At 49.1% G+C, this 13,830-nt stretch overlaps 1 protein-coding gene across 1 annotated transcript in view; it reads right to left on the reverse strand.

The window, feature by feature from the left end:
• Window positions 1-13,830, reverse strand: part of ARHGEF33 (Rho guanine nucleotide exchange factor 33) — a 19,884-nt gene continuing 6,054 nt past the window's right edge. Inside the window, exons 6-14 of the mRNA XM_027779663.2 lie at window positions 13,156-13,371; window positions 12,384-12,513; window positions 10,924-11,056; window positions 10,029-10,112; window positions 9,064-9,147; window positions 8,106-8,254; window positions 7,063-7,248; window positions 4,615-5,368; window positions 1-2,847 (exon numbers count right to left, since the gene is read on the reverse strand). Of these exons, the coding sequence (XP_027635464.1) occupies window positions 2,710-2,847; window positions 4,615-5,368; window positions 7,063-7,248; window positions 8,106-8,254; window positions 9,064-9,147; window positions 10,029-10,112; window positions 10,924-11,056; window positions 12,384-12,513; window positions 13,156-13,371 (1,874 nt within the window). The 3' untranslated portion in view covers window positions 1-2,709. The remainder of the gene's footprint in view (window positions 2,848-4,614; window positions 5,369-7,062; window positions 7,249-8,105; window positions 8,255-9,063; window positions 9,148-10,028; window positions 10,113-10,923; window positions 11,057-12,383; window positions 12,514-13,155; window positions 13,372-13,830) is intronic.

The raw sequence follows: 13,830 nt of genomic DNA on the forward strand, positions 1-13,830 counted from the left end.
TTGGATCAGATCCTGCAAGAGGTGTGGTTTTGTGTGGTGCTGAGCATCATTCATTCATTTTATTTACATTTGCAGATTCTAAGTAGGTACAAGAACATCGCAAATGGAAGTACAGGCCTGGAAGTAAGAACTCATACAGGATCAGAAAGAAATAACCATCAATTCTGACCATCCCTTAAATTACTAAAACAGAAGCTAAAATCCACGTGCATTTTACAAGCGAGAGTCTGCCACTTCAGAAGGATTTCCTCACCTAGAAGAAGTTAGCAGGTAGGTTTTCCCCTTTGTCCTGTTTCTGTCCTGGCAAGTGTGAGGACCAAGTTTGTTGTATGAAGGACAGAAGTGGTGTTACATGTGAGAACAAAGGCACAAGCATGAGAGCCCTTGACAGCATCAGTGCTTTACAGTGGAAACTTAGCCGTGTTGGTATAACTGGTTCCATGGACAAATAAGTCTGTCTATGGCTGATTCTTTTGCAGAACAAACAGGCTTTGCTGATGCTTCAGTTACAAGTATCTGGCTCTTCTTGTGTGTTTCTGTCCTGGCCCTGCACTGTCTGAAAGCTGTGAAGTCCTAGGAAGTGTCTTGGCTGCAGTGGCTGGTCAGCATGGAGCAGTCCTGACTGGGAAGGGCCAGGGAACTGCCAATTTGATGAGGATGTGGGGAAGCGGGAAAGAGACGGAAGGGGGTTTTTTTGTCATTAAAAAGCTGGGGAAAAAAAAAAAAATCTTCCCAGAATGGTTTCCAGAAGCTGGGGGGTAGGGGTGGGTGGATGGATGGGTGATGGTTTTTTTCTCTCTGTAAGGAGAAGTGGATTTTGGGGAACTGTTCTGGGTCCAGTAAAATTTGTCAGGCAGGCATCAGCTAAATAAAATGGGGCTTTGCTTGGTCACTTTCTTGAAATGCTGGGAAAACGTTGGTTGAGATAAAGGATGGATTTTGCCTGTCTTGGGTGGATAACCCTTTTCACACACACACACCTCTTCACCTCCACCAGAGGAGCAAAAGCAGATGGTAGATGCAGGTCAGTCAACACTATGGGAGAGCTGTAGGCCCAGCGTCTGCAGTGGGTGTGAGCCGCCACAGCCAAGGACATTGCTCCAGGCCCTCCCTGCACCGTAGCCACTGCCAGGAGAGCTGTGCAGCACGGTGGTTGCTCTTCTCTTGGCACCGGGTTCAGTCACGCTGGTGTTAGTCCCAAGCCCCTAATCTCACAGCCCTGTGTATTTCTCCTGTGGTGTTGCTGTTGGCCCCGAGGAGGCGGTTCAGAACCTCTTCAGGTGGATCTGTTCTTTGACAGATCAGTGTCCCAACCCTGCCAAAATAAAGCGATAAAACCACATTTCCTCTTGAAACTGCCCTTAGCATGCCCCAACTTCAGCTAACGCCACAGCCTTGCACCAACAGTGCCCTGGCTGCGGGGGTGTGACACCAGAGGGCTGTTTCTCTCCATACTTCCTTTTTAACAAAAGCTAAAGTATTCTGTGGAGAACAGCATTACTGAGGGTTTGTCATGTCAAGATGTGAGGAGGGTGGCGTGTTGTGGCCTTGTGGGAGGAAGAGTATCCTTGCAGAAGAAGGAGAGCTTGTGACTTTGGACATGGGGCACCACTGACTTTCCTGCCCTAGCGCCTCAATTTTGGCTAGAACAACTGCTCCAAAGCACGGTGCTGCACATGATGGGGCTTGTGTCAGGTCAAAGAGAGTTAGCAAAGAGTATTTCAGGTCTGTTATAGACCAGGAGCCAGGACACTGGTTGACTGTGTGTCAGCATCTGTGTGGATCCGTGGTGGGAACAGGGTGGAGAAGAGTCGTCGTCTCTCCTGGCAGGACCTGGGCTCAACCTGCATCACCTGCCCAGAGGCACAGGCAATTCGGACAGCAGGAGCAGAGGTTCATACAGCAGGAGGCAATTCAAGAAACAGCATGCCACATAAAAGGTGAAGGACGATTTTTGGGAGTGGTGGAAGGCCAAAAGAAAGGATGCTGCTGATTAAGCAGCACGAAGCCCAGGTATTACAGCTGATGCTTATCAGACCTTCTCAAACCAGCAGGGTAATGTGAGCTGGCTTCCTGGAAGACCTCATTGATGGAGGACGGTGGAGGGTCTTGGTTGGGGGTTTTGGGTTTAAGGATTTTTTTGTTTTGGTTTGGGGTTGTTGGGTTGAGGGGAGGGGGGCAGGGTTGGTCGTTTGGCTTGGTTTGTGAGGTGTTCTGTTGGGGTTGGTTTGGGGTTTTTTTTGAAAGTGGAGGAAAGGGGCATTTCAGACTTCTGGCCAGGATGCCAAGGCTGCAAAGGTAACCCTTCTGTTGTGGGTAAGCCCAAATTAGACCTGGCTTGAATTTGGAAGAGCAAAGATGTATGGCGAGTCAGGCAGTGTTGGGGGATGAGGGGGAGGAGAAGGTAGTGGGATTTGGCCAAAGCTTTCCAAAACTCTAAGGAAAATGAAGTCAGGCAGGAGTGAAAACTAGCAAGTTCCTGTGCTTATTGGACCTGCTGGCTGAGCTCCACTTCCACCCATAGCCTGGCCCTGCCGTGTGCTGGGAAGAACAGGACACATTTGTAAGGCAGTTGTGACAGTCTCCTCTCCCCCACCCCTCCACCTACTGTGTTGGGGGGATCTTGGGCCCTTGCTGCCTGCCTCCACCCTCGGGGACCTGGGGAAGCACTGTTGCGCTTTGGCTGTGGCCTGCCTTTCTTGGGGCTGCTTATTTCTTTTTGAAGAGCTTGCGGAAGGAGCTCCGGAAACCCCCCTTGGGCTCGTGCCGTGGGTTGTGGTCGCTGAAGGATGTTTGCTCATTGTCATCCTTCTGGCAGAACCTGGTGTTGTCTTCTGCATGGAGCTCCTAAAAGGGAAAAGACAATTTAACCAGCATTTGCAACCTCCCATCCTTGTCCCCTCCTCTCTCTCTCTCTCTCCCTCTCTCTCTCTCTCTCTCTGTGCTAGGAGGGACCTGGTGAGTGAGAAGATGCTGGCAAAGCTGGGAGACAGGAGGTCACTTGGGCCTCAGCAGCACTGGCACCTCTGCAGAGAGCTTGTTGCTGGCTCTGAGGCTGAGGCAGTGGCAGAGGAGTGCAAGGATAAGCATTTTTAGAGGGAACTGGAGCCTTCCTTACTAAGCTTTTTGTTTAGGGGGAGCTTACCTAGCCCGTTTTGCCAACGAGGGAGCAAGCCAGCATGGGCAGCTGAAGGAGCTTCCCACCCTGGCCTTGCTCAAGAGCTCTGTTTACCCCTAGGGCAGGGAGGCTTCGGGCTTTTTGAGCTGATACGGTGTGAAAGACTCTTCTGTTGGCTCTGCTGCTGCCTGGTTTTATATCTGTGGGGCAGAATGCTTCATTAGGACACACACCTTGTGGTAAATGTGCTGCTAAAAGGTTTCTCCCCCTTTCTGGAGAGCGCCGAGTTCCTCTCAGCAAGGCTCTGGACAAGTCCCTTTTTGCCAGTTCTGCCCACCAGTGCCACCGTGGTCTGCTTTGCTCCGTGAGGGAGAACGTGTCTTGCTGTTCTGGACTAGCTCCACATCTGCACCCTGCTGTGGCCAGAGCTCTGTGCAGGTGAGAGCCAGAGAGCTCACAGGCTCCTGTTTCAGGGGTGGTTGTGGCCCCATGGCTCTTCTCCCTCTGCCTCATCTCCCCTGCTCAGCTGTGCACCACCTCCTTCACTCACGAGACTTTTTCCTCTTTTCTTTTGATGTTTCTGTGCTGCCTTTTCAGTCAGGCTGTTGGAACCTTCCTCCCATCATCATCTGCATCTACAGCCTCATACGTATCTTGCCTCATTTTCACAGGAGGGTGTTTCTCCACACAGCGCTGAGAAAACTAGCTAAACACTCGCAGCACCCTCGGCCTCTTCTCCAGGAGGTGTGAAGGGCAGCTTCCCCCTGACTGTGAGAGCTCACAGCCTGCTGAACAGGCACTGCAGACGGCGGAAACATTGTTCCTGCAAGACCGGGTGTCCCTGACGGGCTCGAGTGCCACCTGCCATGCCAGTGCCTGTCTGAGGGGCCACAGTTGCTGGGCTCTGTTTTCACACAGACTTTAGCACGGGTCTGCAATCCGTGCAACAAACACGGGTGAAACAAAGCCCATGGACCAGATCTTTGCTGGTGTAAATGGGCCGAGTTTGGCCAAGCCATGCTGGTTTACACTGGCTGAGGACCTGACACTAAAGCCATTGCTTTTTTTAATGCAGCACTCCTCACAGCAGGTGGAAAGGCACCTTTCTAACTGGGTACTGCCCCGTAGCACTAATTTTGAACAGCTTTGCACATACTTGGTGACCCTGATCAGATACATTTACTTGTGGAGGAAGCCTGGTGACAGCTAGAGACACAGGAGAAGCTAGCTTGTCGCAAGGGTGTTCTAGCTGTCACTCAGCCAGCCGCGTGCCTCAAGCCCATGCTTGTCCCCAGGGAAGATGTCTGTGAAAAGAAGCTGTCTTATCCCGCCCTTGGGCATGTACATGCAGATGAGGACTTTGAGCGTGTGGACTTGGAAGCTATTTTGGCATGTTCTACCCTAACTGTATCTCAGATGTTTCTCCTGCTGCTGCTTCTGCACCACCATGTGCCATTATTTATTTTTTTTTCCTCCTTCTATTTAAGCCTCCTTACTTCCAAAAAGCTCTGTTTTTCACCCGCTCCTCTCTGTGGGGGGAAGTAGCCCCTTTGGGAGCTTCGAGATGAGGCTGAGATCATGTGAGGCTGGACATTCCTCTCCTGCTTCTGCTGCAGCCGGCTCCCACTGCTGCTCCGTGTGCTGTAGAGTCTGGTGCTCACACCCTCAGCGCTCCTTGGCAGCTCCTTCAGAGACCTGCTCAGCTGCTTGCCTTTGCTGTGGAACATCTCACGCTTGTAAGTACTGCTGCTTACGGGAGTGCAGCTCTTAGGCAGTGGCTGTAAGGCATGATCTGTCCTCTCTGGTTCTGATGTGAAGTTAACAGGCCTAAGGAAGCAAATGTCTAAGCTGGACTCGGAAGAGGCTGGGGAGCAATTCTCAAAGAGAGCAAGATTTTGGAAGGCATCATCTTCATAGGGGCCTGGCAGAGTGAAAACCTCCCCAGGGTAGTCGAACTCTTCGTAGCTTGGCGCAAAGTTCCTTGCATCCTGCAGCAGCTCCACAGAGGTCCTGATGGCTCGCTCAGTGTTTCCCACTGCATCAGCTGGTGGTGCTTCATACTCCATTTCAGGGATGGATTGTAAGGGGGCTGTCAGAGCCTTGAGTTCCTGCTCTGTGAGCTGAGAAGATGCAAGGATGTTCTCTGGCCTCTCGTGTTTTCTACTTTCCATTTCCCAGTCCGGGGACTTTACAGCCTGGATGTTCTCCATCACGGTTGGCTGGGGTTTCTTCATCTGGGGCATCAGATGCCTTAAAAATAAGAGACAAAACAAAAAAACAGAAGGAAGTGGAATACTAAAGGATGACTGAGAGACAACATGACAAGCCCACTTCCCCCCTCACTCCCCCAGCCCCATTCTCCTGCTTTTAAAGCCAAAAGGTATTTTCCTATCTTGGTAACAGAGCTGCTACTAATTGCCTGGCTGGGTTAGGAGGAGCAAGCCAGCAGCGGCAGAACCACTTATCTAGTAGCTTTGGCTGATTTTTGTACTCTACGCCATGAAATGAATAGAAACAGAGATGAGAAGCCAACTGGTCCATCTCTTTCCTGCTCATCTGCATTTTGGATTTTTACTGCTCTTTCTGTAATGTAGGGGCGCTGTGTCTTGCTTCCGTGTCATCTGACTGTCTTTTCCAGTGGATAAGGTTCTTCTCTTGGGTAGGGTGACTGTCCCCAGAAGTGTCAGGAGTACTTGGAGGGCTCCTGCCATCTGTGTGTTGCAGGTAAGTCAGGAGAGAGTACTGCTTTGGATGAGGTATTAGGTGCAGGGTGTGCATCTCCATTAACGAACACTAGTTAGGAAGGTCCCACTGCCATCTTCTGGGGATATAATGAATGGAGTGGGGGAACAGGAACCTTGTGATGTTCAAGATGTGCAGAGCTCTGCATCTGAGGCAAGATATCTCCATGTATCAGAGCAGGCTGGGAGGTTTGGGTTGAGCAGCAGCCCTGGTATGAATTTGGGATTATAGCCAGCGCTAGGTTAAAGACAAGCTGACAGCATGCTTTTATGGCAGACAGGGCAAACCCTGACCTGAGCTGTATTAAGAGCTGCATAGCCGGCCAAGCCGGCCGAGTTACTTTCCCCACTTCTGTTCAGTGCTGATGAGGCCCCACCTGGACCCATGTTGGCTCCTAAGTTCAGGACGAAGGTGGGGAAACTGGGGAGGCACCAGCTGAGGCTACCAGAATGGGGGCCTGGAACATCGTATCTGTGAGGGGAGGGAGGTTGGCTTGGGTAGTCTGGTGAGGAGGCAGCCAGGGACTGATCTAATGACCCTGCCACTTGAGGTGGGACTCAGAACGATGAAGCCAAGCTCTTCTTGTTAGTGTCAAATGATGTAAGGAAGCACAACAGCCACAAATTGCTGACCTAAGAAAAAAGACACGTCTAGTGTGCTCCTTTGATGATGATCTCAGCTGGCACCTATCAGTGGGCTAGAAATGGCCAGATTGCCGTGTGCTACCAGTAGCCCTGTCTTTCTTGACTTAGTCTTGTGCCTTTTTGAACCCGTTTGTACTTGCATCTTGTGATAGTGGTTCCCATTATCCAATGACATGCTGTCTGGAAGAGTACTTTTATTGCTAGTCTGAGACCTTGGTCATGTTTCCTAGCTCTTGTAATGCTGACAGTGAATAATGCAGAGTGTTACTGTGCACACTACTGCCAGGCCTACACAAATACATGTCCTCCCTGGTATATGGTTAAGACAGCTAGCAAGAGCAGTAACAGCCCTGGGTAGAGCTCTGAAATGTTTCCTGCCTGTAGGCTGCACAGTAGTGGATAGCAGGAAGGAGCCAGCCCTTCATCTCTCTATGCACAGACAGGGAGGGTAGTCTTGGAAATGGCAATCTGTAATTGCCTGGTGTCACTGGCATAGTATGGGTGAGGAAAGAGTTTTCAAGCTACTTTGAAAGCCGCCTGCTAAGACAATAGGCTTACGGGGTTGTCGTGCCAGAGGAAGGTGCTGGTGGGAATGACTGTATTGTCTCTTCGGAGTGGATCCCGCTGTCCCGGATAGATGTTGCGCTGGGTGTCGGAGAAACATCTTGGCTCGTACACTGGGAGGTGAGACCTTTGTACAGCTTCACCAGGGATGACCTGAGGGAGGAGAAATCCATCGTCGTGCTAAGAAATAAGGCAGGCAATGAGCACAAGCATGTAGAACCACAGAAAACAGGGCTGGGAGGGACCTTAGTATTCCCATTCACCACTTCCTGCCCCAAGGAAGGACCCGTTTCACCCAGTCTGTCCCAGTCAGCAGGGCAGCCTGCTTTCTGTCCTGTTCTTAATGGCTTTCCTGACAGCAGCCCCCCCCCCAGCAGTCTGCTCCAGCCCTTTACCACCCTTGATACTTAGAAGCTTCACTTGAAGTTTGATCTTGTCCTGTTCCCCCAGCGAATCATCACAAGGAGCAAAAGCAACCAGCTGTTAATTTTAGTAAAAAGTCTTGATTTCAAAGGAACTCCTCTGAACCACAACTTGAGTATCTATGTTCAGGGTCGTTTCTATCATAATTCATCTCAAACAGGTTATGGGAGCTTTTGTTTCTCCCACCCCACTCCCCCAGTAATACTGTTCTTTCTCAGTCTTAGTCTGTGAGGGCTTCAGGCAACAGTCTTGGTGTTCACCAGGGCCCTGAGCTAAGTCCCCATGGATTCTCCCTTTTGGGGAGTGACTGCCATCAGCTTAAGGAATCAAATGTTCCCCTAAAACATGTGGTTGCTATGTTTAGAAGGATTAAGCTGACTTTCCATTCACTCTCAGAGTTAGAAGAAGGGCCCACCCCAAATCTGACCTCTGTTTGGAGGACACATGCCAATAGTGAGCGTTCTCCAGCGTTCATATGCGAAGGGATTTGTTTTATTTCAACAGAACAGTGTGCCTGTTGATCTTGCCTGGATGTACATCCCCCTGTTTCCAGGCTTTCCCTGCACCTCCCTTTCCCTGGTGATGGAGAGAATGAGAACTGATGTTGTGCTTACTTCTTCAGCTTTTTCCTCTTCTGTATAAGCAGGTCCTCATTGCATTGGAAGAGGAGGCTGTAGTGCGAGATGAAAACCCGGAGGCGCTGCACACACACCAGCAGCAGGTAATAGTCAGGATGCTCTTGCTCCGTGAACTTCAGGACATTCTGGGGCACAGAGGAGAACAGGCTGTTTGGAGGTTGTCCTAAGCCTTGCTTAGGAGAAGCCGCTATCAGGACCATGGATTAGTGTGCTGGAGTGCCCGTAGCACTGCCCTGTGGGAGCTCTTAGCAGCACCAGTTTCTGAGGGGCTGGGATGGGGCCTGCCTCCTACTACTCCAGTGCAAATACACAAGTAACCACTGTAATTGTAATCATGGAGTGTGCAGGTGATGCACTGGTTGAGTTTAGCATTGGATAAATAAACTGATCTTTTGGGTTTTATAGGGCTTGCTTTCTGTGTCATTTGCCTTGTCTGAAATGTTTTGGTACAATTCAGATAACACTCCGGTGAACCAGAACTTTTTATCAGCAAGCTCTCTGTAGGAAAGGTTGTTGGGCCCTAGGAGCCTCTAGCCCTCTGTTTCTCATCTGACAGGCATGTGGACCACCCAGCAAAGAGGCCAGCTCTGTTACAGGAGTTAGGTTGGAGCTCACAGTAGATGTGCCCCATCTCTGGCCTCCTGTTCTCCCAGAGCAGCAGCAGGCAGCAGATCTTTCAGCTTCCCGGGGCACAGAAGCTGGTTCTGTCAGAACAAATGGAGAAACGGGCAAATAGAAGCAAGCTTCAGGTGAAAATTGTGAAAATTAAGCCGTTCTCAGCTGGCTTTCCCTTTCAGAAGTGGTTTGTTTGTTTTTTCAGAGCCTGCTGGTTTAGCCAGAAGCCCTATACCTGTACATGCCTGAATACAAGCTCTCAGTTAAAAGTCACATGTGATAAGAGCTCAACAAAACAGTTTCGATTCTGGGGCCCTACCTGTAGATGAATAAGGTATTCAGGGATTCGCTGGACTATATGGAAGAACAGAATGTAGAGATCAGACTTGATTTCTTCTTCTACCTGAAATAGAGAAAGCAAGTTCAGTCTTTCCCACCCATAAAACAAATCTGCTTCCAAGTGGTTTTGGGATTTACCAAGTAGTTGTGCTGTAAGCAGTTACAGCAGTTCACAGGAGCACACCAGTTGTGGTGACAGTACACTGGTCTTCATCTTGCTTCTGGAAAGGGGTATCTGCAACTCCTTCCACCAGTAATACTAGTCCTAAAGATGAAATTTCTTAGGTTGGGGATCATCTATGAGGGACACTCAGCCTAATTGAGTAGGGGGTGTATGTTTAAAGTGCACTAGTTAAGTTTCATTGAAACCTCAGGTAGACGCTATTGTTCAAAATGTTCTTAGTTTAGGCTCAAATGAATTGAACAAAACAAGATCGACTTCTCAATTAAGACATCTTGGAAGTGAGCTAGTGTGATTTAGTTATTAGACTTTAAAACTACCTTTATATTTAACTTGCTTGGTTTAAACCAGGAATCAAGGGTGTGAGACCAAATACCTGAAGCTGAACACTAGAGACTGTTTTGTCTCTAAAGCACTTAGAGAAACCAAGAGTGGGGTTTTGGTTGGATGAGTCCTCCGTTTTACAGGAGACACCGTCTGCCTGGGACAGGTTTGGCTAGCATGTGCATAGGCAAGCTTTCTGGAAGGTTTGGTCTGAGAATTTATTTCATGTCACAGCAGAAATACAGCTTTGGTTACACAGAGTGACAAAAACTTTAAAGCTGCCTTTTTGTAGGTGTATGCCATGGCAACCTTCGGGAAACTGGCATTTGGTAACAGAACAGGTGGGTTGGCAGGAGAGTCCTGCAGTGGGCAGCGTAACAGGAAGAGCTCTGGGCTTGCATGTTGCCATTATGTGTCTGTGGAGCAGCCAGGAAGTTTACCTCCTTCAGGATCACCACATGGATCAGAGAGATGCATTCGGGCAGGTCCCTCAGGTAAGCAACGTAGTAGTCCAGAAAATTATTCTTACAAAAGGAAAGGAGAAAATAATGAAGAAACTTAAAGAGAGTTTTTTAGTCATAGAGCCAGCCAGAATGAGAAACTCTTGATTTTCCCCCCCACACACCCTGGGAGCTCGTCAGTGCGGCAGAGCTGCTAACTGTGTGAAGCTTTCAGGGCTTGGGACTTCTCAAGAAAGGCCGTTTAATAAAATGTGTTCAGCTGCTGAGCACAGTGTATAAAGCTTTATAGCACATGGGAGAGGTAGAGAGACTGGGGAGGAAGAGGCTTTTATTATTTAAGACTCTTAAAATTTATAAAGCACCAGATGAGCTTTTACACATCCTTCTAGGAGAGGTCCCGTTGCTTGCCTGTGGGTTGGGCACACCTTCTCCCTGAGAAGCAGGTGCTGCTTTACTTGGGGCTACAAACCATATAGGCCAAGGGACCTGCCCACCCGCTTGTCAAAACTCTGAGCAAGGTGTATTGGGGGGAGCTCTTTTCACACCCTCACTGTGACTACAGACACCCAAGCTGTCAAGGCTCATGCTCCTGCAACCGAGTCCAGGGCTCATGCATTTGTTGGAGGGCTGTGCTCTGTGGCTGCATGCCCCGAGGGAGGTCTGGCACCTGGGCTCCCTGACCAGCCAGGTGCTGTAACAAAGGGGCTCCCGTGCACTGGGACCCTGCTCAAAGGAGGCTGGCTGAAAGGCCTTACTAGGCACAGCTTCACAGCACAGCCCCTCTGCTGCAAGGTGACTTGGCCCACCTGTGGGCCAGCGGCACTGAAGTCACGAGTCATAGCAGAAGAAGAGTCCAGAGAGGTCTGTAACATACCTCATCGTTTGTTAACTTCAGGAAGATGTCTCCCAGGATCCCTTGTCGTGGCCAGCTCAGGACTCGCTCCTGCAGAGCGTGAAGTAAATCGACATGCTGCTGGACCAGGTACCGCAAAGAGTTGGGGAAGAAACTGAAGGCAGACGATATCAGACTGGTTATGCAGAGCAGAAGCTCAGCCCTAAGTGTTTACTGCTGAAGCGTGCATTCGTGGGCGGTCAGCACAGGCTTGCTTTAAACACAGGTATTATTAACCACTTTTGTTGGAGTCCTGGCTGCACCAGGAGGCCCTGTTTTGGCTGCTGTGTACATGCAGGTACCCTTTCCAGTAGGCTATTATTACAGTGTTTTGAAGGTTTCTTGGCCTAACCCTCCAGTGCATTGTGTAGCTGGCCAGAATTTGCAGAATTAAAAAGCCCAAGGCAATGCTGGTGTGGCTAATGAAGAAGGGCTGTGGCCCTGAGCCATCCCATAGAGTGCTTGGAGGAGAGCTCCTCAGCTTTGTGTGTTGTCTGATTTGTGAGGTGCTTCAACAAGCCAGTGCCTTGATATGGGGCTGGTCAACATGTGCTTTCTGTCATTTCATGCTGCTTTCATCCAGAATCAGAATGAAGATGTCAAATATTGAAATATTTTGCCATATAGAAAGACGCCAGGGAAAAAGAGTAAACATAAAAGCTCACTTCGGACTATCATGCTTCCCATTGAACTGGGTGTGTGGTGCAACTGCTTAAATGAGTCCACATCAACCCGTGTACCGCATATCCTACAGTGAATTTCTGTCAAATGACTCCTTGGATGTGGGGCTCACAGGGACAATGCAAAGAGCCAAAGAAGAGAGCTAGCAAGGACTGGGCTTCCCAGATGTGCTTAGGGGCTGGGAACTCCCAGGCCAAAGCTGAGGGAACGGGGAGAGCTGTAGGAGCTATCCCATCCTGGGAGCCGAGTCGGCTGCCATAGAGGATGGCCTCTGCAAAGAGCTGGGTTGAACTGCTGAGCTGGGTCAGTCCCACTGGTCTTGTGTCTGTGCTAAATACGTGTGTGTGTATAGATTGATACCTGATGGATAGCGGCCACTGGCCAGGGGCTTATGCCCACAGCAGCTCCTAGACTGGAGCTGTGGACTGGGAGAAGCAGGCAGTGAATGCACAGAGCTTTGTTCCCATACAGGCAGGAGGCGCGCAAAAGAAGAATAGGAGACTGATGGGACTCGGAAGGAGACTGAAATGAAGTAGTAGTGAAATGCTGTGGGATGCAATGTGGACGGGGTGCAAGAACAGGCAGAAAAGTCTTTAATCACTGCAGAAACCTTCCCAGTGCCTCCAATTTTCAACTAGAAATAAGCTGTAATTGTTCCAAGATATCTCTGTGCATGAAAGAAAAGTGGGAGAGAGGATGATGCAGAAAGAACATTGACTGAAGAAAACTCCCCTGAAGAGAGAGCACACTAAATCAAATACCTTCTCTCTTTGGTACTCCTTTTCACATCTGGCCCTTGCAGCGTGGCCTTGATCTTCAGGATTAGGGAAAGGTTGATGACATACTTCCTTTCTGACTCCAGCAGCTCCAAAGCGATGTTCTGCCTTTTCGCTTCCAGAAGATAATGGTTATGTTTAAAATAAGGAAATGCTGACCTCAAGGACAGCCTCATGTTAGACTGGTGATCTGACATTAAACCATGAAAGGAGAAGCTGTCAAAAAGTGACACCAATGTCTTGTCTTTGCATGTCTGCTTTCCCCAAAATATAAAATTCTAGCCTGATGCTACAGCATGCCCCAAACATGACTGGAACCACAGTTTGCTAAGAAAGCTCCAAAGTTAAATGTGTTTTCCTTTATGAATACCACTCTTTTCCTAAGAATAACAACGCAAGCAATCAAAGGCAAAACAACTCATACCAGGGATTCACATCCAGTTTCCTGCAGAATAGAAAGTTGTATTTATCACCTGCTTAAGCAACTACACTGTCACAGTCCTGTCAGTACTCTGAATCTGCCAGGTCTTGGAAAGGAGAATGGGTGTCCTGGGTGCAGAGCAATTCTGTCAGTGGCACAGACCAGCAAATACAGAGGCCAGAAGTCTTGGAGACTGAGGCCCTGAGACATTCCCCCCCTAGCAGAAGAAACTGGCTTGTTTGCCTCCTTCTGTAGAAGCTGATTACCAACCAGCTCACACTGGATATGAATACAGCTTTGAGCCTCTGTAGCCACAGTTTTCCATTCTGTCCTTACCAGCCAAAGATGGTTCACATATGATGTTGTCTGCTGAGCTGTATCTGCTTTGACCCATGTCTTTCCCTCTCTCTGGTTGCTCTTTGGAAATGTATTCATCTCCCCAGTCCTTGGTGTCCTTGGGCTGCTTCCACACTGTTGACGGCAGATGCACTTTCGACTGCCCCTCTGTTGTCAAGGAAGGCTTGAGGCTGTCATCTGTCTCTATGGTTGCTCCTGCAATGACAAACAGCTGTATGGATCCTGACATCTCAGTTGACAGGTATGCTACAGCAGGCAGCTAACCTGCATTATTGTCTGTTTGAAGTACCGGAAGGAGAGCTTGAAGCATTCTCTGTGCTTCGCAAAGGCTGTAGCCTTGTAGCATTATTTTACAAAATGAAATGCAGTTGGGCGAGCACTTCAGCAGAGCAAGGTTTGCACTCTTCCAGCATCTATTTGCAGGCCAAATAAGGTCAAAAATTAGACACATGTTGGTAAAGAAAAAAACCCATATATTCCAAGTATGGTTGCACTTCAGCGTTTTGGGACACTTCAGGACTTGGTAGTATGGTGCTTATTGGCAGGTACTGTAGAAACAAAGTATTATAATTTGGATGTAAATGCCATTTTCGATGGATGTAAATTGTCATGGCTCTTAAAATTTTTGTTAGAGTGATGTGATTATACAGCAGC

Source organism: Falco peregrinus, chromosome 7 (assembly GCF_023634155.1).
Source record: "Falco peregrinus isolate bFalPer1 chromosome 7, bFalPer1.pri, whole genome shotgun sequence".
Lineage (NCBI taxonomy): Eukaryota > Metazoa > Chordata > Aves > Falconiformes > Falconidae > Falco > Falco peregrinus.